General features: G+C 38.4%; 1 protein-coding gene across 4 annotated transcripts in view; it reads left to right on the forward strand.

Moving 5' to 3' along the window:
* Cwc27 (CWC27 spliceosome associated cyclophilin) overlaps positions 1 to 24,001 on the forward strand; it is a 180,172-nt gene that overhangs the window by 85,843 nt on the left and 70,328 nt on the right. For all 4 annotated transcript variants that reach the window (XM_052159394.1, XM_052159393.1, XM_052159396.1 and 1 more), the window contains one exon: positions 7,779 to 7,876. In XM_052159394.1, the coding sequence (XP_052015354.1) occupies positions 7,779 to 7,876 (98 nt within the window). The remainder of the gene's footprint in view (positions 1 to 7,778; positions 7,877 to 24,001) is intronic.

The following is a 24,001-nucleotide window of genomic DNA, read 5'->3' on the forward strand; positions in this document are numbered from 1 at the left end:
GAGCTACCTCTCCAGCCCTCACATTAACTTTAAAGAAAAAAAAAAAACAGTGGCATAGTAGATCTTAGCATGATAGTCAGTTTTATTTTATAATTTCTTTTAAAAATCTTGTTCCTATAATTTAGTAGTCATGAATTGGTTGTGACATATTTTGATTACAGACATGATTTCCTTCTGGGTACATGGTAGTGTACTTTCTCCTGCTGATCCTCATGTTCTGAATAGAGCCACAGCTTGAGTGCCACTTTTCCTATGAAGTCTGAAAAGAAGACAATTTTAGTCAATAGAAATAGTAAAATACCAGTATTTTAAGTCACAGAAATGGCATGAACAAAGGGCATGTATGCCAAAGCTTAAATGTTGCCAAGATAATGATGACTAGTATGTTTTGACTGAAATTTAGAGTAACTGTATAGTCTACATGGAAGATAAAGTAGGAAAATGTGTTTTGAAGCTAGCTCATGATAGAACTTGAATGCTTGAGAAAGAGGTGTGCATAATTTATGGAAATTAGTGCACAATACAGTAGACTTTACATACAGCTCAGGTGAAGAGGATTGTAGAATTTGATGTCTATGTGAAGTTAAGCTCGAAGTAGACAAACACCTTGATGTGAAAGGAAAGGTGTAGTTAACTCAGGAACTAATGCCAAAGTGATCCTGACATCAGTATTCTACTGTCTTTGTTAGAGCTAGGAATGAAAGAAATGGAATTTTATGTTTGTTTTGAGACAGGATTTCTTTGAATACCCCAGGCTAACCTAGAAACTCACTATGGAAAGACGACTGACCTAGAACTCAAGCTCATAAAGATCCACTTGCTTCTGCCTCCTGAATGCTAATATTAAAGGTGTGACCCACCTTGCCTGCCTCACATCCAGGGTTTTTGCAGATGTTCTAGGGGCAGAACTCAATTGTCCAGTATGTACATCTAGCACCCTTATCTACTGAATCAATCAACCTTTTTTGTTCTTTCTTCTTACACTCTACTTCCTGTCCAGATTTAAAGCTACCATTTGGATACCTCTTCATACTAGCTCCACATGCATATTCCTAACTACTGTTTAGGGTCCAGTTCACATGACTCTTCTGTGAAGTCATCTCTTACTTGGCCTGCAGAAATCTTTCTGCCGCACAATTTCTGAGTGATTCGGTCATTTCTTTGTTACTTTTTAATCATGCACTGCTTTCATTATTGGTGGACAAGGTTTATGCCCTTTGCAATGCAAGCTCCTCAAAGAATTTGTGTTGGTGTTGGTATGCTGTATTACAAAGAACAGAGACTAGAATTTATAGATTTTTGTTTTTACTTTCTACTTTCCTCAGTGAATGGTGGTATTTATTCTCTATAAACCTCAGCCTTTAACCTATATAGTGCTTGTATTACATTTTATTAAGAAAATTATCATTAGTGAAATAACTGAATTGAAAATTTATTGACAATAGGTTCCTATCTTTTCTTGCTTACCTTGATTTCTGTGCCTGTATCCAGAATGCTACATGTAAATATTAGATATTGTTGAATAAATTAGTAAGCTTTAGTAAGAAGGCAAGATACTTTAATTTATTAGATTAAAATATATACATAGAGAAGTACAGAAGTATTTATTGGTTAATAGTGTTATATTCAAACTGTATTAAAATTCAAAACATACTCATTAGAAAAAAATCTTACCGCTGGGCGGTGGTGGTGCACGCCTTTAATCCCAGCACTTGGGAGGCAGAGGCAGGTGGATTTCTGAGTTCAAGCCCAGCCTGGTCTACAGAGTGAATTCCAGGATAGCCAGGTCTACACAGAGAAACCCTGTCTCAGAAAAAAAAAAAAAAAAGAAAGAAAGAAAGAAAGAAAGAAAGAAAGAAAGAAAGGAAGGAAGGAAGGAAGGAAGGAAGGAAGAAAGAACGAGGAAAGGAAAAGGAAAAAGGAAAAGGAAAAAGGAAAAAGGGAAAGGGAAAGGAAAAAGGAAAAAGGAAAAGGAAAGGAAAAGAAAAGAAAAGAAAAGAAAAGAAAAGAAAAGAAAAAACTCTTACCTTAGACTTAATAAGAACATTCATAAAAGCACTTTCTCTTATTATCCAAACAGAAACTAGGTAGGTCTTGAGGAAGCTGAGCAGATGCTTTTTTGGACCCTAAAGCAGGCCCACAGTCTTGGCAGTACATACTGATATATATTTAAAGATTATAATTTTCATTTTTGTTTTAACAGATTTAAACATATTTCTTGCCAGTGGCTAGGGGTTATGTTCTAGAGAATGTAAGATTTGGATCCCTAAGATTAGATTGTGATCTAAATATTAACTTTAAAAGTTATACTTCATTGTAAGAGTTATGAATTCCAAACGCATTGACAAATGTGATATTTTACTAGTCTGAAAGATTTTTAAATTGAAAGTCCTCAGTCACTCAAAAATTTCAACATAGAGAGAAATTTATATGTTGTGTAGATCTATGCTTTTCTGTCTCACTTTGTCATTTTTGAGTTTTTAGCCATTTTTGTTCAGTTTATGCTACATTACTTCAACAGAGTGTCTATACCTGTTAGGAATAGGTTTTTACTATTTTGCACTTTCAAATTATGAATAAAATTATTCTCCATAGATACCAAGGGTGGCTTTCATTTAAATAGTGATAAAATTTTCCTGCATGATAAACAGTCCTGAGAAATAGTGATATTTTACATATCTGACCTATATCATAAGTACTTTTTGAACATTTATTGTGTACTCATTATCATATAACCATCCTTAACTATCTAGAGTCTCAGAGAAGTTAAGTAACTGATCTAAGTCACTCCTTGACTGATAAGTGATAGAGTCGACTTTTTGATACAGACTGCTTAATCCAAGTTAATTTTCTTAATTAACTATGTTCTTTTCTGGTGCAGTAGTCTCTTACATGGTATAAACTTCCTTAGTCTCATTCTTTATATACTTCAGATCATCCTCATAACTGATTTGTCTGACCTATAGAAATGCAGCATTTACTATTCAACTTTCAAAATAATCTTAGTCTTTAAGAAACATTCTCTAAATGACTGAATTACTTACCCAACTGAAAATCAACAGAATAAAAGACAGGAGTGTCTAGTGGGTAGAGGAGACCATACAGTTCAGTTACAGAGACTGAACTAGAGATTTCTAGGATCGTGTCCACAAACTTCAAGAGGAAGGAAGTAATTATATTATAAGAGGTGATTTAAGAGTCTGAAGTTGGCATTGATGGTAAGTGCCTAGAGGAAGTATTGTGTGTGTGATATGTACTTTAACACTGATCCAATGAGAACAGAGCAGTCCTCAAGAAGTTTGAGATAGATTATCTTCTCTTGAGATAGATAATCTACTATTAAGTACATGAAAAATAGACTTGTTCACAAAACAGGGAGACATCCTGTTTGTCTATGAAAGAGTATGTTTATATTGAGACATCTGACAGGCTGTCCATCTACATCAGAGCGCCTGAAATGTGCTTAGACAGAATTTCAATACTCTTTAAGAGTAATAAAATAGATAACCGATTAGGAAGACTTAATACAACAGTTGTAAAAAAATAACTTGTATATAAGGTAATATTTTCTTTTTATATGTTGAAACACAAATATCTTTAAATAAGTAAGTTATTTATAATTAAAGATTTTCTTTTGGGGGTGGGGAGAAAGTTTCAAGACAGGGTGTGTGTCTGTGTGTGTGTGTGTGTGTGTGTCTGTCTGTCTGTCTGTGTGTATGTAGCTTTAACAGTTCTAGAACTAGCTCTATAGACCAGGCTAGCCCTGAACTACTCATAGAGATACACCTGCCTCTGCCTCCCAAGGGCTGGAATTAAAGGCATGCATCACCACTGCCCAGCTCATTTTCATAATTTTTAAACTGCTTATATGTTTTATCTTAAATTTATTTCATGAGGCATTCTCTGTACTCTATATGGAAATATGTAGTAGTTAGAAAGGTAGGACCAAAACTCAAGGCAAAGCATTCACACTAGATTTGCAAATAACTTTTCTAGGCATGGTATCTGTTATCATGAGACTAATGTGCCACTACAAACAGATGAGGAGACCCCAACAAATTTAAGTTAAGAAGAGAAAGAATAACTAAGACAAGGACAATTGGGGAATCCTGACTCCAGAATGCTGACAAGTCTGGTTTAGGTAGAATTTCAGGAAGGAAGTAGTTAACATCTTTGAATGACAGCGAGACCATCTGGAAAGAGGAGGCCATTGAATTTGGTTGGTGTAGAAACAGTTCAGGAGACGTAAGAGGGATAGATTGCCAGAGATTGTGAAGCAGACTGTATATATTAACTGCTCTTTCCAGGATGGAGTTCATTTGTAAAGATAATAATCACTTGATTCCATCAGACTGTAGAGAAATTTGAGTTTGTTTGTTTGCTGAATGAAAGGGTGAGGGAGTAAGAATGCTTGAAATTGTAAAGGAGGAAAGATAGTTTCTACAGTAGAATGCTAAACATTGGCTCCCAAACCTCAGTGCACACTGAAATCATAAGGGCATTTTGTTAACAAGGGCAAGCCCCAGGTGGCAGCTCACATCTAAGGTTACCCTTCAGTGGAGATTTGTCTCTTATCCCTGAAGGGATAAGGGACAACTTGACCTGTAGTCACAGTTACTCCAAGCAGCTATGTCATATCTGCAGGGCCAGATGATTCAAGAAAATTAAGAGTTCTGATGAGGACAGTAGCAAAGAGACTGTCAGTATAGTATATCCAGAATTAATACAATGTTAACGGGATTACAGTTCTTGAGTAGACCATAAGGTATAGCTAAGGAAGTGGTTTTGATGATTTTAAGATTGTTTCTAACTGCAAGCTCAGTTAGAAACAAAGGACTTAAAATATTTAAGAGGTAGTGAACTTGGATTAGAGAGAATAGTTTAAGGATCTTAAAAGCCAAGTAACACAAAATGGTGCTGTTTGTATAGAAACCTAAAAGAACTGAAGCTTGCATATTTATAAGGCCTTTCACTTTGATAAACCTGGGACTTGTTAGTAAATACTACAGTGGGAATCGGGACCAAGAGGAAGTTTTACACAAAGCAGTGTACTGGTTTTGACATGGTAACATAATGTGATTATATACAAAGTTCATACTCAAGAACTGTGAAGTTTACAAAAAGAAATTGCAAAAATATCTTTGCAATGTTTTAAGAGGCTTTGAAACTTTGTGTTGGGCTTCATTCCAAGCTGCCCGTGTGAGGCTGTGGGCTGACTGGATGTGCCTGTAAGGGTGGATCAGGTAGAACTGTCTAGGCTTAGGGTTGGCTGGAATAACTGGAGATTAGGGTGTAGTGTCTGCTTGATTGTCCAGTCTTCTGTAAGCATACAGGATCCAGTCTGGCTTTCCTGTAAATAGAGTGAATACTTGTCTTTTAAGGCTATAACATGTCTAGAATTTTCATTAGTTACCTAGATATGTATTATATTACTTAATATATTAAATAAATTAAATAAATACTAAATATTAAACATTATATATTTAATAATACAGGCAAACAGCCTAATAGCTTTGTTAAGACCCCACCATAGCTACATTAACCTGATAGTAAACATCAGTGTCGAAAGCATGTTTAAAAGACAAATCATGTCTTGAAACGGGAAGCTAAAGATAAATTCCTACTAGCACTGGCCTCCTCCAATTGTCCTAAGGACTCCCTATCTCTTTTTTTTGGGTGGGGTGGGGATATTTTTTTTATTTACATTTCAAATGTTATCCCCCTTTCAGGTTCCTTCCCCCCCAGCCTCCTATCCCCTTCCCCTCCCCCTGCTTCTATGACGTGTTCCCTCATCCACCCACTTGCTACCTCCTAAAAGTTCCTCCATCCCTATACTATGACTGAGGACAAAAATCCACCCCATGGCCTCTGAGGGAGTAGTAAACCATAGCCAAACTAAGGTGTGTGATATGGACAGTTCATAAACTAAGGTGTGTGATATGGACAGTTCATAAACTAAGGTGTGTGATATGGACAGTTCATAAACTAAACTAAGGTGTGTGATATGGACAGTTCATAAACTAAGGTGTGTGATATGGACAGTTCATAAACTAAACTAAGGTGTGTGATATGAACAGTTCGTAATTTTTGTCAGGAAGTAAGTTTGAATCTTCTGCCCTAAAACTGTTGCAGAAACAGGTCACTTCACTAATGACTTGTCAGCACTCTTTTACACATGACACCACATGTTAATTTTTAGAATACTCTAGCATGGAAGATTTCATAAAGAGGAAATTACATGCCAAATGTTGCATTAGGTGAGTATTTAAGAATTTGGTCAGGGAGTTGATACAACACGGTCTCACTTTGTAGCCCAGACTGACCTAGAACTCATCATATAGCCTAGACATGCCTTAACTCACAGTAGTCCTTCTGCTTCAGCCTCCCAAGTGCTGACAAAATTTAAATAAGCAAACTATGGCCAAAGAACTAAAAACTTTGAATAATCAAATAAATTTTAAATAATTTTGGCTATTCAACTATCATGTAGTAATTGCTTAATAAATGTAGTAATTACTTGTAAAACTTTGGTAATTAAACAAGTTTAAAGTCAGTCTATTTTATGTATATCCAGATTTGATGACCAGCACTTACTCAAAGTCTTTTGTGTGTGTCAGGTATACTAGTACATGCCTATAGACAGGAGGAGGAAGTAGGAACTAGGCCACTGTGAGCTATGTAGCCCTCCTCAGGTCAACCTAGGGCCTACAAAGGCCCTAGGCTCAAAAATATACATTCTTAAATTTTGATTTGACACAAGAGCTTTTGAGACTAGTGTTAAATTCACTAGTAAATTCAGAAAATGGGCCAGTTTTCAGTAGCTGTATGTACTAGCTGGCCTTATGTCAATTTGACATATAACTAGAATTATCCAAAAGGAGGGAACTTAATTGAGAAAATGCTTCCCTAAGATCTGGCTGAAGGCTTTTTAATAATTAAATACTGATGGGGAGGGCCCAGCCCATTGTGGGTAGTTCCATCCCTGGGCTGATAGTCACAGGTTCTTTAAGAAAGTAACTGAGCAAGCCATGAAGCCAGCCAGTAAGCAGCCTCCAACAGCTCCTGCCCTAGCTGAGTTCCTGTCCTGACTTTGTTTAATGATGAGCAGCTGTATGGAAGTGTAAATCAAATAGACCTGTTCCTCCTCAAGTTGCCTTTTGGACATTGTGTTTCATCAAAGCAATGGAAACCCTAATGAGACACTGAATTAGTTCCTTTTTTGTTGCTGTGAGAAAGCACCATGACCAAGGCAACATATAGAAGGGTTTATTTTGGGCTTGTGGTAGCAGCGGTGTAAGAGTCTGTCACTGTCACACTGGGGATGTGCAGCAGGAAGAGCCTAGCGCTCACATCTCAAAGCAGCAAACAGGGAGCCAAGAGAGAAAACTCAACTTAGCATAAATCTTTCAACTGCAAAAGCCTGTCCCCGGTGACACTATTTCCTCCAGCAAGGCCACACCTCCTCAGCCAAACAGCACCATCAACCTGAGACCTATTATTCAAATGCCGAGACTATAGAGGATATCTCATGCAAACTGCCACTTACCTTCTTCTATTCCATGTGTTTGAGAGGGAAAATATTTATAGATACTTACACTGTTATTGTGAAAAATAACAGCTTATGTAATATTATCTACAAATGCATGTACAGAACAGAAATTTAATTTATTGACTATTTTTCTTTGATTTAGTGTGTCTAAAAATAAACCGTTATGCTTTTGCTAAACCAGTTTTTCTGTTAGTATATTGTAAACTTACATATCTTCTTTGCTTTATAGTGAAGAGCTCAGAAAAGAAGCAAGGCAGTTAAAGCGAGAACTCTTAGCAGCAAAACAGAAGAAAGAAACTGCCACAAGAGCGGAGGATGGAGGTGAAGGTACTGGCTCTGCCGGGTTGCATTGTCCTTTATTTAATGTTGGGGTGGGGCAGAAGGCAGCTTCAGATGACACTCATCAGCTGCCTACCTCCGATGTGGGCAGTGTCCTTCCGTGGACCTGCAGCCAACTGGTTGTCTACACCGCCGCAGGGGGCCCTGTGCTTCCACCTCCTGTGCTGGGGCTGCAGGTGTGATCGTGCCAGCATGCCCAGCATGTCTGTGAGTACCTGGATCCAAACTCAGGTCCTCCTGCTTCCACACTAAACACGCCCACAAATTACGCTCACAAATTACCATCACCTCAGCTCTTGGCAGGCTCTGGACGCCTCTGGTTTCCACCTTGTCGATGCCTCCTCCTGTTTTCCTCGTCTTCATGATGATTGGCAGTTTTGTTTTTTTCTATAAACTTGCTCTGGGCAGTTACCACCCCCTCCCCCCAAAAAAAGTTTTCACATAAGGAGATAATTTTTCTGAAAAATAAGTCAGATGCCAACAGGACCACAATTATTGCTTTCAAGTAAGCTTAATGAGTACTTAAAACCCAGGTAAAACTTAGTGTTGCTTTAATACATAACTGAATTAAAGTGTACAGCGACTTTTCATTCTTTTTATATTGCACAGTCTTTAAGACATTTAAGGATTTTAGACCTATGCTAGGACCCATACAAACATTTGTGTGTTGGTTTGGATTGTATTAAATCCCTATTTGATTTTGTTGTTGCTTTAATGTTATGTGTGTATTAGTGCATATCTGCATGTGGACAGAGGTGCACACATGGAGGCAGCTGTGTAGAGGTCAGAGGACAAGTTCAGATATTAGTTTCAGCCTTCCCGTTTGTTTGAGATGCATTCTCATGCTAGCCGGCCTTGGAGCTTCCAGGCATTCTCCTGTCTCTGTACCCCATTTCACCACAGGAAGACTGCAGACACCACCATATCTGGCTTTACGTGGATTCTGGGAATGCTAACTGGGGTCCTTAGACTTATGTGACAAGCTCTTTACCATCTCACCTATGGCATTTATGTTTGGCTTTACTCTATAGTAGGACATAGAAAGTCTAATAATACATTTATCAAGCTCATCAAGACACTTCTGAACTATTTATGAGTTTCTATATTCTATGGGTCACTGTGATTTTTCAGAAAAAAAAAACAGCTTCAGAAAAAGCTCTACTAAAATTTTTGTAACTATTTCATAATAAACCATGTAATGTTCAGCTTGAAACCCTTAAATCTATTTCCTTTTTTTATATAGTTGCATGTTATACTATAGGTTACCATTTAACATAATAATAAATTTTATTTCAGTGGTAAATCTGCTGTAACATGTTACCTTGTGCAGACAGATTCACCCTCATGTTTTTGCAAAGCATGGAGTATTTTTATCTGTTAGATTTTGAAATGGTTATTGGAGTCTGTTTGAGAAAATAACATATAGCTGGGCAGTGGTGGTGCACACCTTTAATCGAAGCGCTTGAGAGGCAGAGGTAGGCGGATTTCTGAGTTCGAGGCCAGCCTGGTCTACAAAGTGAGTTCCAGGACAGCCAGGGCTACACAGAGAAACCCTGTCTCAAAACAACAACAACAACAAGAAAATAACATACATCATATATCTAGCCTTAAAGAATATGCACCGATACAAAGCAGCAGTATATTAATTGTAAAACATATTATTGTTGTAAGCAATAAAAGCAATGCCCCATAGCTGCTTTGTGGTGCAGTTCAGAGATTATTTGGGCTGTATCTCCCAGTGATTTGAAATGAAGGTGAGTCCTTGATGAAAAATTTAAGTCAGGGGAGTATATGTTTAAGGAAGTTGCCAAAACTTTAAATCTCCCATAATGGCTCAAAGGAAAGGAAAGCATGAGCGTACGCGTGACAGTTCACACAGTTAAAGATGGAACTCAGAGTGGAAGGAAGCTGCATTGACAGTAGACACTTGAAATAAGTTTAGTAAGATGATTTTATATGTAATTTTCCCAAGAGATTGTTTCTTATATTAAAATCCTGTTAAATATATGATACTTTTTCTCCTGGAATAGAAAGGCTTTTTACTTAAGTGTGTTACTAAAGTTTTGAGCTAATAACTGTGAGTACCCCCTGTGTTGAAATCTCTGCTAGAGTAGGGTATGGTGTTGGGTAGGGTAGGCCCTGCTTTGTAGTACATGGCCGAGAAGGAGACCTGAGCAGTGCCTGCTCTCCTGGCCCTGTCCAGTCACCTACACCAGATTGTGCTGGTATCTGTCTGCCTTTTGACACCAGTTGTAACCTGGGAGAGAGGGCCTGGCTTAGGGTCGTAGACCCTGTTTCAATCTATATGTAGATGAAAACAAACCATGTTGGAGTCTTTTGTGTCATAATTAGAGATTTGTATCAGAAATTATTTTCTTCTTTTTAATATTCTGTGTATCATGTACAAATAATTGGGTTTGTCCTAAACCTGAATGATAAAACCAGCTTCTAAAATGTGGGGTTGGTTGTCATTGTGTTTTCTAGGCTTTCAGATGATCCATGTTTTAAAATTGTTTTATTTTGAAATAATTTTAAAGCATATTTACTTCATTTCTAATGACCTTGAACATTTTTTGTTTGTTTGTTTATATGAGGGGACAAGGGCATGTTTGTGAGGGTCAGATGTCTCCTTTTGTTTGAGGCTAGGACTCTCTTGTAGGCTAGACGGCCCACAAGCTTCCAGCTGACTGTCCTGCCTCTGCCCCCCTTTGTTGGAAGGTGCTGGGCTACAAATGTGTTCTACAGCAGTTGGTTGTCTCCATGGATTCCAGGGTGGGACTTAATCAGGGTGCACAACAAGCACCTTTGCCTATTGAGACATCTCAAATCCCAATTTTGAAAAAAATTTATACTTGCCACAGGTCATAATTCTGAGTTTTCAAGTACTTACAACATTAAGATCAATCAGAGTACAGTGGTGCAAGCAATTAGTGCTTGACTGTGACCGTGATGGTACTTAACTGCGGTTGGCTGATGTCATTCCCTTGCTGGAATTTGACTTTCTGTTCTTCTCGGATCCTTTTTCTGTTTAAGGCACCACATTGCCTTTAGGCTTTTGCGGTTCTCAGCTCTGACTGTTTCCTAGTCGTCCTGTATCTTTCATCACCCTGAAAGCAGTGCTTCTCAACCCCTTTGAAGCTCACATAGCAGGTATCCTGCGTATCAGGCGTTTACATTATGATTCATGACAGTAGCAAAATTGCCATTATAAAGTAGCAACAAAATAATTTCTTGGTTGTGGTAAACCACAAAAGGAACTGTATTAAAGGATTGCAGCATTAGGAAAGTTGAGAACACTGCTTTAAAGAGTCCTGATTAATGTTTTGTAAAATTATTTGTCAACTTGAGTTTGGTTTCTCAAAACATGTTTTGGAAACATCCACACAGAAATGGCATTATTCACACACTGTCAGCAGGCCGGTGTGTCTGCTGGCTCACCTGGCGTCACATGCTTGGGTGTTACAGTGCTGCTCTACACAGTCACTCTTCATTCCTTTACAGTTTAGAAATGTTGAGGTCCCATTTGTCAATTCTTGATCTTAGAGCATACACTATTGGTGTTCTGTTCAGAAACTTTCTCCCTGTACCGATGTCCTCAAGGGTCTTCCCCAGTTTCTTTTCTATTAGTTTCAGAGTGTCTGGCTTTATGTGGAGGTCCTTGATCCATTTGGAGTTGAGCTTAGTACAAGGAGACAAGGATGGATCAATTCGCATTCTTCTGCATGCTGCCCTCCAGTTGAACCAGCACCATTTGTTGAAAGGCTATCTTTTTTCCATTGGATGTTTTCAGCCTCTTTGTCGAGGATCAAGTGGCTATAGGTGTGTGGGTTCATTTCTGGATCTTCAGTCCTGTTCCATTGATCTGCCTGCCTGTCACTGTACCAATACCATGCAGTTTTTAACACTATTGCTCTGTAGTATTGCTTGAGGTCAGGGATACTGATTCCCCCAGAATTTCTTTTGTTGCTGAGAATAGTTTTAGTTATCCTGGGTTTTTTGTTATTCCAGATGAATTTGAGAATTGCTCTTTCTAACTCTGTGAAGAATTGAGTTGGGATTTTGATGGGTATTGCATTGAATCTGTATATTGCTTTTGGCAAAATGGCCATTTTAACTATCATGCTCATTTTAATCCTGCTGATCCATGAGCATGGGAGGTTTTTCCATTTTTTGAGGTCTTCTTCCATTTCCTTCTTCAGAGTCTTGAAGTTCTTGTCATACAAATCTTTTACGTTTGGTAAGAGTCACCCCAAAGTACTTTATACTGTTTGTGGCTATTGTGAAGGGTGGTTTTGTGTATCAGTGTAATTGTGGCTTCGTAGAAGGAATTGGGTAGAGTTCCTTCTGTTTCTATTTTGTGGAATAGTTTGAGGAGTATTGGTATTAGGTCTTCTTTGAAGGTCTGATAGAATTCTGCACTGAAACCATCTGGTCCTGTGCTTTTTTTGGTTGGAAGACTTTCTATGACCCCTTCTATTTCTTTAGGGGTTATGGGACTGTTTAGATGATCTATTTGATCCTGATTTAATTTTGGTATTTGGTATCTGTCTAGGAAATTGTCCATTTCCTCCAGTTTGCAGACAGACACTGTTAGACTGTTCATATATCCTATTTCTTGTCAGCATGTCCCACTGGTAGATGGTAGATCTTTCCTTTAGTTATTTACTATGATATTGTAATAGTAACATTCTGTTTTCATTGGCTTCTGCTGCTTTTATTATTTTGAATAAAAGTAATCTCTTTAGAAGTACAGAGGAAGAAAAAGAAAGAGATCTAAATGTCTACTCTTTATTTCAGTATGGGCTTATGAAAATCTGTATTATTCTTCATTTCAGAGTCATAAATTTATCATGTAATTGTACTGTTTTTTTCCACATTAGTCATGGATAACTCTTTTGGGGTTGCTCCTGTGTCTTTTCAACTTGCCTCCATTCCTAAGGCCATTTTCCGCTTCCTAATATCACAGGCTGTTCTACTTGCCTTTCTTGAGACCTGAAGTCTCTTCTTTAATTCAAATTCTTGTTTGACTTTACAAGCCAAGAGCTAGACACTATTGCTTTATAAAGATATTTGTTTTCTGTGTGTGCATATACATGTGTTCTCACTCCATGTGTACAGGTACATACAGAGCCTAAGGGGTGGGTAATAGACTGCCCTGACATTGGAGGTACAGGGGGTTGTATGCTCTCAGAACTGAACACTGAGAAGGGCATCTCAGGAAGGGCAGAAAGCACTGCTGAGACAGCTCTCCAGCTCCAGAAATCTAAATAACTTTGCAGTATCTTTCCTAGTAGTGCTTAAATAGTTTAGTGGGCTGTTTTATTTTTCTCTTTTTAAAAGATTTTTTTTTGTATTTCATGTTTATGGGTGTTTTGTTTGTATGTACAACTGCACAGCAGAAGAGGACATTTGATCCCATGGGACTGTAGTACAAACAATTTAAGCTTAGCCTCAACTAGCTTACACATAAATGAGACTCAGACTATGGTTATTTTATTTGGTTTTGACAATTACATGGGGGTAACTCCTGGCCTGGCTACCTCCCCAGTGATGTTCTCCAAATACTTGCTCTTTCTCCTGGCCATGTGCTCCTGGTACATCTTCTCTTGTGGCTCCTCCTCCTCCTTTTCCTCCTCCTCCTCTTTCTCCTCCTCCTTCTTCCCTCTCCTAAGCTCAACCAAGTAACTCAAAACCCCACCTATCTCTAATCCCTCCAGTAATTGGCTATAGCCATTTTTATTTAACCAATAGTTTTAAATTAAAGAACAAGTTTTGCACAACAAAAGCTGTAAACTTGAGTATCACTCTTAGGCCTAAGGGTATAGAATTTAGCATTACAATATGTAGCAATAAACAGAACCTCAACATTAGACTGTGGTGATGCAAGAGCATAAAACCACAAACCCTATTTTATTATAACTGTGTATTGTGTGTCTGGTTTGATGCAGCCTTTCCTAGAGCCTGTTTATTATATGAATTATGAATTACCTTTTCTTGGAATTGTATGTCCTCTAAGTCTACTTTGAAAGTAGATTTAAAATTGGGAAATATTGGTGATATAGTAATAAAAACTAATTATTATGAAAGATTTATGAATTTCATAACGCACCACTTTATATTTGTAAAAACTGTTACTTTGACATTTTTAAGCAATGGAACTTCTTCTTGGGATTATAAATGGGATATTATACCAGAAGCCATCTTACAACACAGAGTTATAGAAACAAAGTAGAATTTGAGTATGTTTTAGTGCATATCAGAATTCAGCCTGCCTTCGCAGTCAACAGATATTCCAAGGTTAACTCTTGGAACAAATCCACAATTTCTGTGTGTGTTTCTGTATAGTAAGGTCTGCACATGAAAAGAAATTGGAAAGTGTTATTTGACTTTGGCTTTGTAGAGTTATATATCAGTTGAGCTGAATATTCTTGTGAACCTATTCAGGAAAGCTTTTTCGATTGGGCTGTGTAGCTGCATATCTGGCTTTTTAAAGCATTTTATTTCAGTTTAAGACCAAGTTATTTGAGCATTCTGGAAACTAGATGATTTCTTGTGTTAGCAATATATAACTGTTTAATTCAGTAATATACTTAGAGTCAGGTAAACAATATTCTAAAGCCTTTAGATAATTTCAAATGGCAAATTTTTGTCTAATATACATCAGTCTTCCCTATGAATTTTCATGTACTATACCTGTTGATCTGAAGACACCAAAAATACATAACTTTGGTGATTCTAATTTAATAGTAATTCTGGCTGTAAAAGTCCATTCCTTATGTAGTAGCACTGTAAGACTATTTGGGGGCTAGTGCAGAAGTTCAGCGGGTAATGGCTTCCTGTGGAAGCCTGCGGGTCTGAGTCCAAGAATCTTTGCAAGAGTAGGTGAAAGGTACCAACCCGCGCCACAGCTGCCCACTGACAACACATTGTAGCACAAAGATGCATGAATGTCCTCATGTACACACACACACACACACACACACACACACACAGAGAGAGAGAGAGAGAGAGAGAGAGAGAGAATATTTTAGTTTTTGAATAGAATATATTAAAAAATATATCCTCAAAATAAGTAAGAAAATATTAAAACTCTTCATTTCAGTTACTAGCAGGGAAGTTATTTAAGCCTCGGTTACTCCTTTTTCTTAATGTAAACCTAGGGATAAAACACCTTATATACCCTTCAGGCTTCTTTTTTTTTTCCCCGATATATTTTTTATTTACATTTCAAATGATTTCCCCTTTTCTGGCCCCCCACTCCCCGAAAGTCCCATAAGCCCCCTTCCCTCCCCTGCTCTCCCACCCACCCCCTCCCACTTCCCTGTTCTGGTTTTGCCTTATACTGCTACACTGAGTCTTTCCAGAACCAGGGGCCACTCCTCCATTCTTCTTGTACCTCATTTGATGTGTGGATTATGTTTTGGGTGTTCCAGTTTTCCAGGCTAATATCCACTTATTAGTGAGTGCATACCATGATTGATCTTTTGAGACTGGGTTACCTCACTTAGTATGATGTTCTCCAGCTCCATCCATTTGCCTAAGAATTTCATGAATTCATTGTTTCTAATGGCTGAATAGTACTCCAGTGTGTATATATACACCACATTTTTTGCATCCATTCTTCTGTTGAGGGATACCTGGGTTCTTTCCAGCTTCTGGCTATTATAAATAGTGCTGCTATGAACATAGTGGAACATGTATCCTTATTACATGCTGGGGAATCCTCTGGGTATATGCCCAGGAATGGTATAGCAGGATCCTCTGTAAGTGATGTGCCCAGTTTTCTCAGAAACCGCCAGACTGATTTCCAGAGTGGTTGTAGCAATTTGCAACCCCACCAGCAGTGGAGGAGTGTTCCTCTTTCTCCACATCCTCGCCAACACCTGCTGTCTCTTGAGTTTTTAATTTTAGCCATTCTGACTGGTGTAAGGTGAAATCTCAGGGTTGTTTTGATTTGCATTTCTCTGATGACTAATGAAGTTGAGCATTTTTTAGGATGTTTCTCCGCCATCAGAAGTTCTTCAGGTGAGAATTCTTTGTTTAACTCTGTACCCCATTTTTAATAGGGTTATTTGGTTTTCTGGGGTCTAACTTCTTGAGTTCTTTGTATATATTGGATATTACCCCTCTAGCTGATATAGGGTTGGTGAAGATCTTTTCCCAATTTGTTGGTTGCCGATTTGTCCTTTTGATGGTGTCCTTTGCTTTAGAGAAACTTTGTAATTTTATGAGGTCCCATTTGTCAATTCCTGATCTTAGAGCATACACTATTGGTGTTCTGTTCAGGAACTTTCCCCCTATACCGATGTCCTCAAGGGCCTTCCCCAGTTTCTTTTCTATTAGCTTCAGTGTCTGGCTTTATGTGGAGGTCCTTGATCTATTTGGAGTTGAGCTTAGTACAAGGAGCCAAGGATGGATCAATTCACATTCTTCTACATGCTGACCTCCAGTTAAACCAGCACCATTTGTTGAAAAGGCTATCTTTTTTCCATTGGATGTTTTCAGCCCCTTTGTCAAGGATCAAGTGGCCATAGGTGTGTGGGTTCATTTCTGGATCTTCAGTCCTGTTCCATTGATCCGCCTGCCTGTCACTGTACCAATACCATGCAGTTTTTAACACTGTTGCTTGGTAGTATTGCTTAAGGTCAGGGATACTGATTCTCCCAGAATTTCTTTTGTTGTTGAGAATAGTTTTAGCTATCCTGGGTTTTTTGTTATTCCAGATGAATTTGAGAATTGCTCTTTCTAACTCTATGAAGAATTGAGTTGAGATTTTGATGGGTATTGTGTTGAATCTGTATATTGCTTTTGGCAAAATGGCCATTTTAACTATATTAATCCTGCTGATCCATGAGCATGGGAGGTTTTTCCATTTTTTGAGGTCTTCTTCCATTTCCTTCTTCAGAGTCTTGAAGTTCTGGTCATACAAATCTTTTACGTTTGGTAAGAGTCACCCCAAAGTACTTTATACTGTTTGTGGCTATTGTGAAGGGTGTCATTTCCCTAATTTCTTTCTCAGCCTGGTTATTCTTTGAGTATAGGAAGGCGACTGATTTGCTTGAGTTGATTTTATAACCTGCCACTTTGCTGAAGTTGTTTATCAGCTGTAAGAGTTCTCTAGTGGAGTTTTTTGGGTCACTTAGGTAGACTATCATATCATCTGCAAATAGTGATAGTTTGACTTCTTCCTTTCCAATTTGTATCACTTTGACCTCCTCATGTTGTCTAATTGCCCGAGCTAGTACCTCAAGTACAATATTGAAAAGATAAGGAGAAAGTGGGCAGCCCTGTCTAGTGGGATTGCTTCAAGTTTCTCTCCATTTAGTTTGATGCTGGCTACTGGTTTGCTCTATATTGCTTTTACTATATTTAGGAATGGGCCTTGAATTCCTGTTCTTTCCAAGACTTTAAGCATGAAAGGATGCTGAATTTTGTCAAATGCTTTTTCAGCATCCAATGAAATGTCCATGTGTTTTTTTTCTTTGAGTTTGTTTATGTAATGGATTGCATTGATGGATTTCGGTATATTGAACCATCCCTGCATCCCTGGAATAACACCTACTTGATCATGGTGGATGATCGTTTTGATGTGTTCTTGGATTCGGTTGGCAAGAATTTTATTGAGTATTTTTGCATCGATGTTCATAAGGGAAATTGGTCTGAAGTTCTCTTTCTTTGTTGGATTTTTGTGTGGTTATGGTATCAGCGTAATTGTGGCTTCATAGAACTACTCTAATGTAGTTTTTGTATTTGACATTGAGGTGTGTTTCCTGTATGCACCAAAATGTAGGGTACTGTTTCCTTATCCAATCTGTTAGTCTATGTCTTTTTATTGGGGAGTTGAGTCCATTGACTAAGAGATATTAAGGAATAGTGATTATTACTTCCTGTCATTTTTTATGTTATTTTTATATTTGAGTGGTTATCTTCTTTTGAGTTTGATGAAAGAAGGTAACTATCTTGCTTTTTCCAGGGTGTTGTTTCCCTCCTTGTATTGGAGTTTTCCTCCTATTATTCTTTGTAGAGCTGGGACACTGAGAAACACTGCTTGCTTCCTTCATGAATTGCTCTTCCTACCTTCTCTTAGCAGCAGAAGCACCAAGCCATAAGTGGCACCACCTGCAGTGAGTTGAGCCCTCCCAAGTGGATCATTCAAAAAAAAAAATGCCCCAAGGGCCAGGGGGGAGGGGGCATTTTCTTAGTTCAAGTTTTCTCTTCTAAAATGTGTCACATTGACATGAAATGATCTAACAAAGTGTGTGGTGTTTAACTGCTCTTAATAAAGGAATAAATTAGCAAAAAGAAAGCCAAAGCAGAGGCTCTTCTGTGGACCTGCTAGCCCCTACTCTGTGTTTTTGTCTTCAGTGCTGTTACTAAAAGTCATACTTCAAACCTGTGGTGCGCGGCTAGTACATGGAAGAAATAAGTGTTCAGCAGAGGGCTGTAGCAGATGCCAGGCTGTAGGTGCCTTAGTGGCTATATAAAGAGTGGGGTCTTTTGGTGACATAAATCAGAGACTCTCTTTAACTTTGGAGTCCATGGATCTTGGGGACAGCCATGTCACATGGTAAATCACTGGTTGTAGGCCTCTTCTTGATATTCCTAGAATGAACAAGTGCTTTTCCTTTGGATTTTAAAAGTAACTTTTTTAGTGAAAAGTCTAGAGAGGAAATGGATAAATAAATAAATATATGCATAGATGAGCAAAAAATGTAAAGCATCATGGCAAGTGCCTGTAGTCGGGAAGCAGGAGAAGGGAGGCCAGGCGTTCCTATCATTCTAAGCTTCATTCATGTGAGACCTTGCTTCAGACAGATAGACAGATGGTGCATAGAGGGATGCCTGGATGGATGAATGGATGTATAGAGATAGGTAGGTAGGTAGGTAGGTAGGTAGGTAGGTAGATAGATAGATAGATAGATAGTATCCTGTCTCGCAGGACCTAGTTATTCGGGGAGTCAAGGAAAACCGGCATGAAAGAGAAAAGGACGGGAAAGAAAAGCGAGGCCAAGCAAAAGAGGTGTCTTGTCAAAGCCTCTTTAATGAAAAGCTGAACGCCTGGTTATGAACACACCCTAAGCGGAAGTAGGGAGGGGCTGAGGGGGAATGCTAAAGGCGCAGAAAGAGGAAAGGTCATGGGGCAGATGCTGACTGTGGTATCCAGCAGCTTTTCTGGAATGTTGGTTCCGCCTAGACAACCCCAGGTGTTAGGCCAAGATCAGTCTTGTAAACCTTGCTGTAAACCGCAAGGTCAGTGGATTCTCAAGGTGAGAGCTGTTGAAGGTCTGGTTTCCCACAGTTTGGTCTCCCACAAGATAGATATTAAGTGACATTTCCTTTACAAAATATTGGAATTGTAGAAAAGCCTAAAAATAGAAAAGATCATCTATATAATCCTGTTGACAAGCACCACCATGGTTAATATGTAATACTTGTTTCCCAGACTTATGACATAAACATCATTATTTGTGCCCTAGTAATATGATTTTATTGTAATCTATAATGTGCTTTTTAAAAAATCTTTTGTTGAAACTGACCAACAATTAAGTCCTAAGTTATCAGTTCTTTCAGCTAGCATAAAGCATAGAGCATGATGATTATAGGGACCATATGTATAAAAATAAAAAAAGATAAAAAAAAAAAAAATCTCCTCATGCCGGGCAGTGGTGGCGCACACCTGTAATTCCAGCACTTAGGAGGCAGATGCAGGCGGATTTCTGAGTTTGAGGCCAGCTTAGTCTACAGAGTGAGTTCCAGGACAGCCAGGGCTACACAGAGAAACCCTGTCTCGAAAAAAATCAAAAACAAAAAACAAACAAAACAAAACTCCTCATGGCTCTCAGGTCTAGGCTATAAAATGTGTATAGCATCAATAGCCAAGGATTCCATTCTTGAGTTATCTCTACTGCTCACTCAAAAGAAAAATCTCACTTTAAGCCATCCTTAATTGATTTAGTGGTATGCCACATCTTCCTCTTTCATGTGGCTTATGATAATTCAGCAAGGAAACATTGCAGACAGTTTGCTGTTTAGATCCTAAATTGAAATAATTAGATTTTCCCACATAGAAAGAAAAGACATGATGGGGGCTGTGTGTGCATCCTTATGTTGCTTGCTTGATTTGTTTAGAATTTAGATTCTCTCAGAGGAAAAACTAATATCATTAAAACTTTGGTTATAAACAGTGTTCCTATCTGGAAAGACAGACTGCTCTGAGGATCTTATTTTACGTAAGACGCTTTTTTTGTGTGTGACATTGCCAAGAATGTCAAATGTGTCTAGTAACTCATGTGACTACTACGCACGGCCAGCATCCTGCAGCAGGCAGCCACATTGGAAACCTTCCATAGCTCTGCGCTATGTACCTGTTACATGAAAACTGATTTGGGGCAGCTCAGTCTGCACAATATTACATTGGCGTTCTTACATGATTGATGAAATAGCTGTATTTTTAGGATTCCTCACAAAAACTCCTGGCAGGGGTTGTGATTGTAGCTCTTAAATCTGAGTATTTTTTTTAAAAAATATCAGATAATTAATCACTAAATTATATTATTAGTTACATCAGCCAACTGGAAATGTCACAACAGACTAAAGAATAATGAAATTCTGAGAACTAATAGCTCAGTACCCAGGAAATCATTTAGAAATGACTCTGGTGGCATAAGAACTTTGTATACTTCTTTTGCCTGTTGTTTTGAGGAATTGGCCACAGTGGAAGCCTACTTCTGACTCTGTTGTTGACCATTTACAATGTGACTGTAAAGTAGCCTCAAGGAGCATACTGAGTACCAGAAGCTCTGATTATGAGTGAGCTCTGGTTACACTGCACTGCATGTCTAATCATCATAGTTGGGTCCTATCAGATCATCAGCCAGACTTGCCCATGAGAAAGTCCAAGGCCAGCCATTGCCGGAGCTCCGAGAATACCACCCAGCAGAGTGGGAGAGCTACCCAGTGCCCTGGTCCCCAGACCAGCGGTCCTTTCACAACTCGGGATTCCAGTGTGATCCAACATTAAACAACTTATTATTATGGAATTCCACTGTGATTTTGACTAGAAAAATTGTTTCTAGAACCCCTTCAGCAAACTTGAGTTCCTTCTAACACATTGTTATCATAAACGGGCAGCCTTCTAAAGATTAAATATATAATTTTGGAATGATGACAAAAAAATAACATGTTATGGAAAACATCAGTTTCTGGCAACATGGCCAACTAGAAAGTTTAAATTGATCTTCCCATGGAGGAAGAACAACAACAAAAAGGTGAAGAGAATGTAAGAACATCTTCTCCTGAGCTCTTATGGCTGGCAAAAATATCAGTAATACTTAACCAGGGAATAAGTAAAGGTGTGAACTGAGAGAAATATATGAAGTACTTATCTGGCCTTAGCCCAAAGGGTATTTGCAGGTTACTTGATCATTGATTTTGGAATTCTCACAAAATCCAAGGTCTTCTGAAAGCAGAAAAAACAAAATCTAACAAAAGACTAGCTAAATGACCTCAGCCTATAGGGCTAGGAGAACAAAAATAAAATTGGGTTTATTTTTAAATTGCCCAGTTTAAAAATTGGGTTACCCTAAGCTCAGCAGAGGAAGACTATCCCAGATCATGGTACATAGTAATAGATGGCATGAGTAGGAATGTCCACAGTTCTAGGAAGAAAGGAATCTTCCAACAAGGTGAGAGTCCACAGTCTTTCAGCTAACAATCTATTACAAACAGTCTTAAGTCCTAAGTGACTCTAAATGTCTAATGAAAGCAAAATTAAATCCTCTGCAGGGTTGGGGGGTGCTGTTAACTTACTTTCATCCCCATTCCTGAGAGAGAGAGAGAGAGAGAGAGAGAGAGAGAGAGAGAGAGAGACAGAGACAGAGACAGAGACAGAGACAGAGACATAGAGAGACAGAGACAGACAGACAGAGACACCCAGAATTAACACATAAAGATACAATTCAGTCACCCTGAGTGAAAGCTAAAAGACACAGCAAACATTTGGTCATGTGCACAAAAACTCAGAATTGTATTAAGACAATAAATGTGGAGCATACCTAACCCACTTTTGGGGGAGTATTTTTATTTGTTTGTTTTCAAGACAGGCTTTCTCTTGTGTAGCCCCAACTGTCCTAGAATTCACTCTTTATGTAGATCAGGCTGACCTCAAACTCAGAGATCTGCCTGCTTGTCTGCCTCTCATGTGCTGGGATTAAAGGCATGTCCCTAGGCTACTTCTAAAATGACTTGAAAATATGAAAAACAAGCCAGCTAGAAAGTAGAAGTGATCTTTCGAAAGTGAAAATGCAATACTTAACTAAAAGACCAACAGGGTTGACAGCAAATTAAACACTGTTAAAAAGAATATTAGCAAATTGAGTGATTAAATTGAAAAATAATATTTCTAGAATTCAGCCCCAAAAGAAAGAGGATACTTGGCAAAGAAGAGCTAATAAATGTCTGCTCAGATTCCACATCAAAGAGAGGAAAAGGAGAGGAATCGGGAGAAGGTGAGCGAAAGGTTTCTAACTAATCGAAGAGATCTTGACACAGGTAAAGGAGCCTCAGAGGACTCAAAAGATAGAAAACAGTAAACCCAAACCTAGATTTATTATAATGCTCAGTCTCAAGATGCATTTAGTCAACCAGAGAAAACAATTAGTGCCTTTAGGAAAGTCAGAGCTGGTTTCTGATCAGAGTATCTATCTTGTTGAGTGCATTAAGGGACAGTGTCTTTCAGGTAATCAGAAACCAAGAAGTCACCCTGAAGGAAGGCTAAACTGTGTCCTGCAGAGATCAATGTCACCTAGCCACAAACCCTGAGAATATAATAAGGACTTACCTGTAAGATATGCTGACTGATGCTAATAGTGGCACAAATGGGAGGGCAGTAAGAAGCTACTCTTTGCTGGCTGTTAAGTCTGTTCCATGACATAGAACCCATATCTGACACTGTTAGTGAGACAGGCACCTAAGGCTACATAAGTCAGGCCCAGGGGAAAACCTACCACTAGTGTCTTGCTAAATGAAGATAGCATAAAATGACTCCTAAGGATATGCTGTTATACTCACAGATTAGTGTATTGCTTAGCCCTCATCAAAGAAGCTTTGTGCAGTAGATGGCAGTTAGCACAGAGACCCACAACTGCGCTGGGTTCAAAGACTGAGAGACTTTGGAGTATACAGCCTGAAGGGGGGACAGAAAGATTGTAGCAGTTGGAAATAGTGGGTGATTTTAAGGACACAGTTTTTTTGCAGATACAACAGGAAATGTGCACATATGAATTGATGGAATGCACTCAAGGTTAAGCAGAGATATCAGGATCCCTCTGCATTAGATGTCATCATCTTTTCTGTTTCCACACTCTTCTGAACAGCCTTCTGTTGGCTTTAGACCATTGTCATGTGACCCAGTGTAGTGGTCTCTACATTAGTAATAGAAACTACGATTTCATAAATGTAAATCTGTAGTCCCTGCCAGGCCAAGGCACACAACTGTGGAGCATCTGGATGTCTGGATATTTCTGTTGGATATTACCCTGAACTGGAGAACATGGGTTCTTTTCATTCTCTTTACCTGCTGCTCTAGAAAGTTTTAAGAATTCATTCTCATATGTTCTCTTTAAAAAATAACATAGCTCAAGTACCATTTTCATATTTCTTTGGCTGTTCTTTAGTATAAGATTTTCCATGTTAGCTTAACTATTAGACATATATATTATATACATTATATATATATTATATGTATTATAGTAAAGAATTCAAAACATAAAATTAATATATGCTATAATTTCCATTGGTAGCAGATACCATTCTCAGATCTCAGTTTTCAAAAATAAGTTAAGAACACAGCCTTTGAAATGAGAAAAATCAGGTGGGTGGTGGTGGCACATTTCTTTAATCCCAGCACTTGGGAGGCAGAGGCAGGTGGATTTCTGAGTTCAAGGCCAGCCTGGTCTACAGAATGAGTTCCAGGACAGCCAGAGAAACTCTACAGAGAAACCCTGTCTTGAAAAAACCAAAAGATAAAAGAAAAAAAGAAAAAAGAAGAAATGAGAAAAATCTAGGTTTGAGTCAAGTGGTAATCTTGAATACTGTGCGTAACTGCATTTAAGC

Source organism: Apodemus sylvaticus, chromosome 16 (genome assembly GCF_947179515.1).
Source record: "Apodemus sylvaticus chromosome 16, mApoSyl1.1, whole genome shotgun sequence".
NCBI classification, from domain to species: domain Eukaryota; kingdom Metazoa; phylum Chordata; class Mammalia; order Rodentia; family Muridae; genus Apodemus; species Apodemus sylvaticus.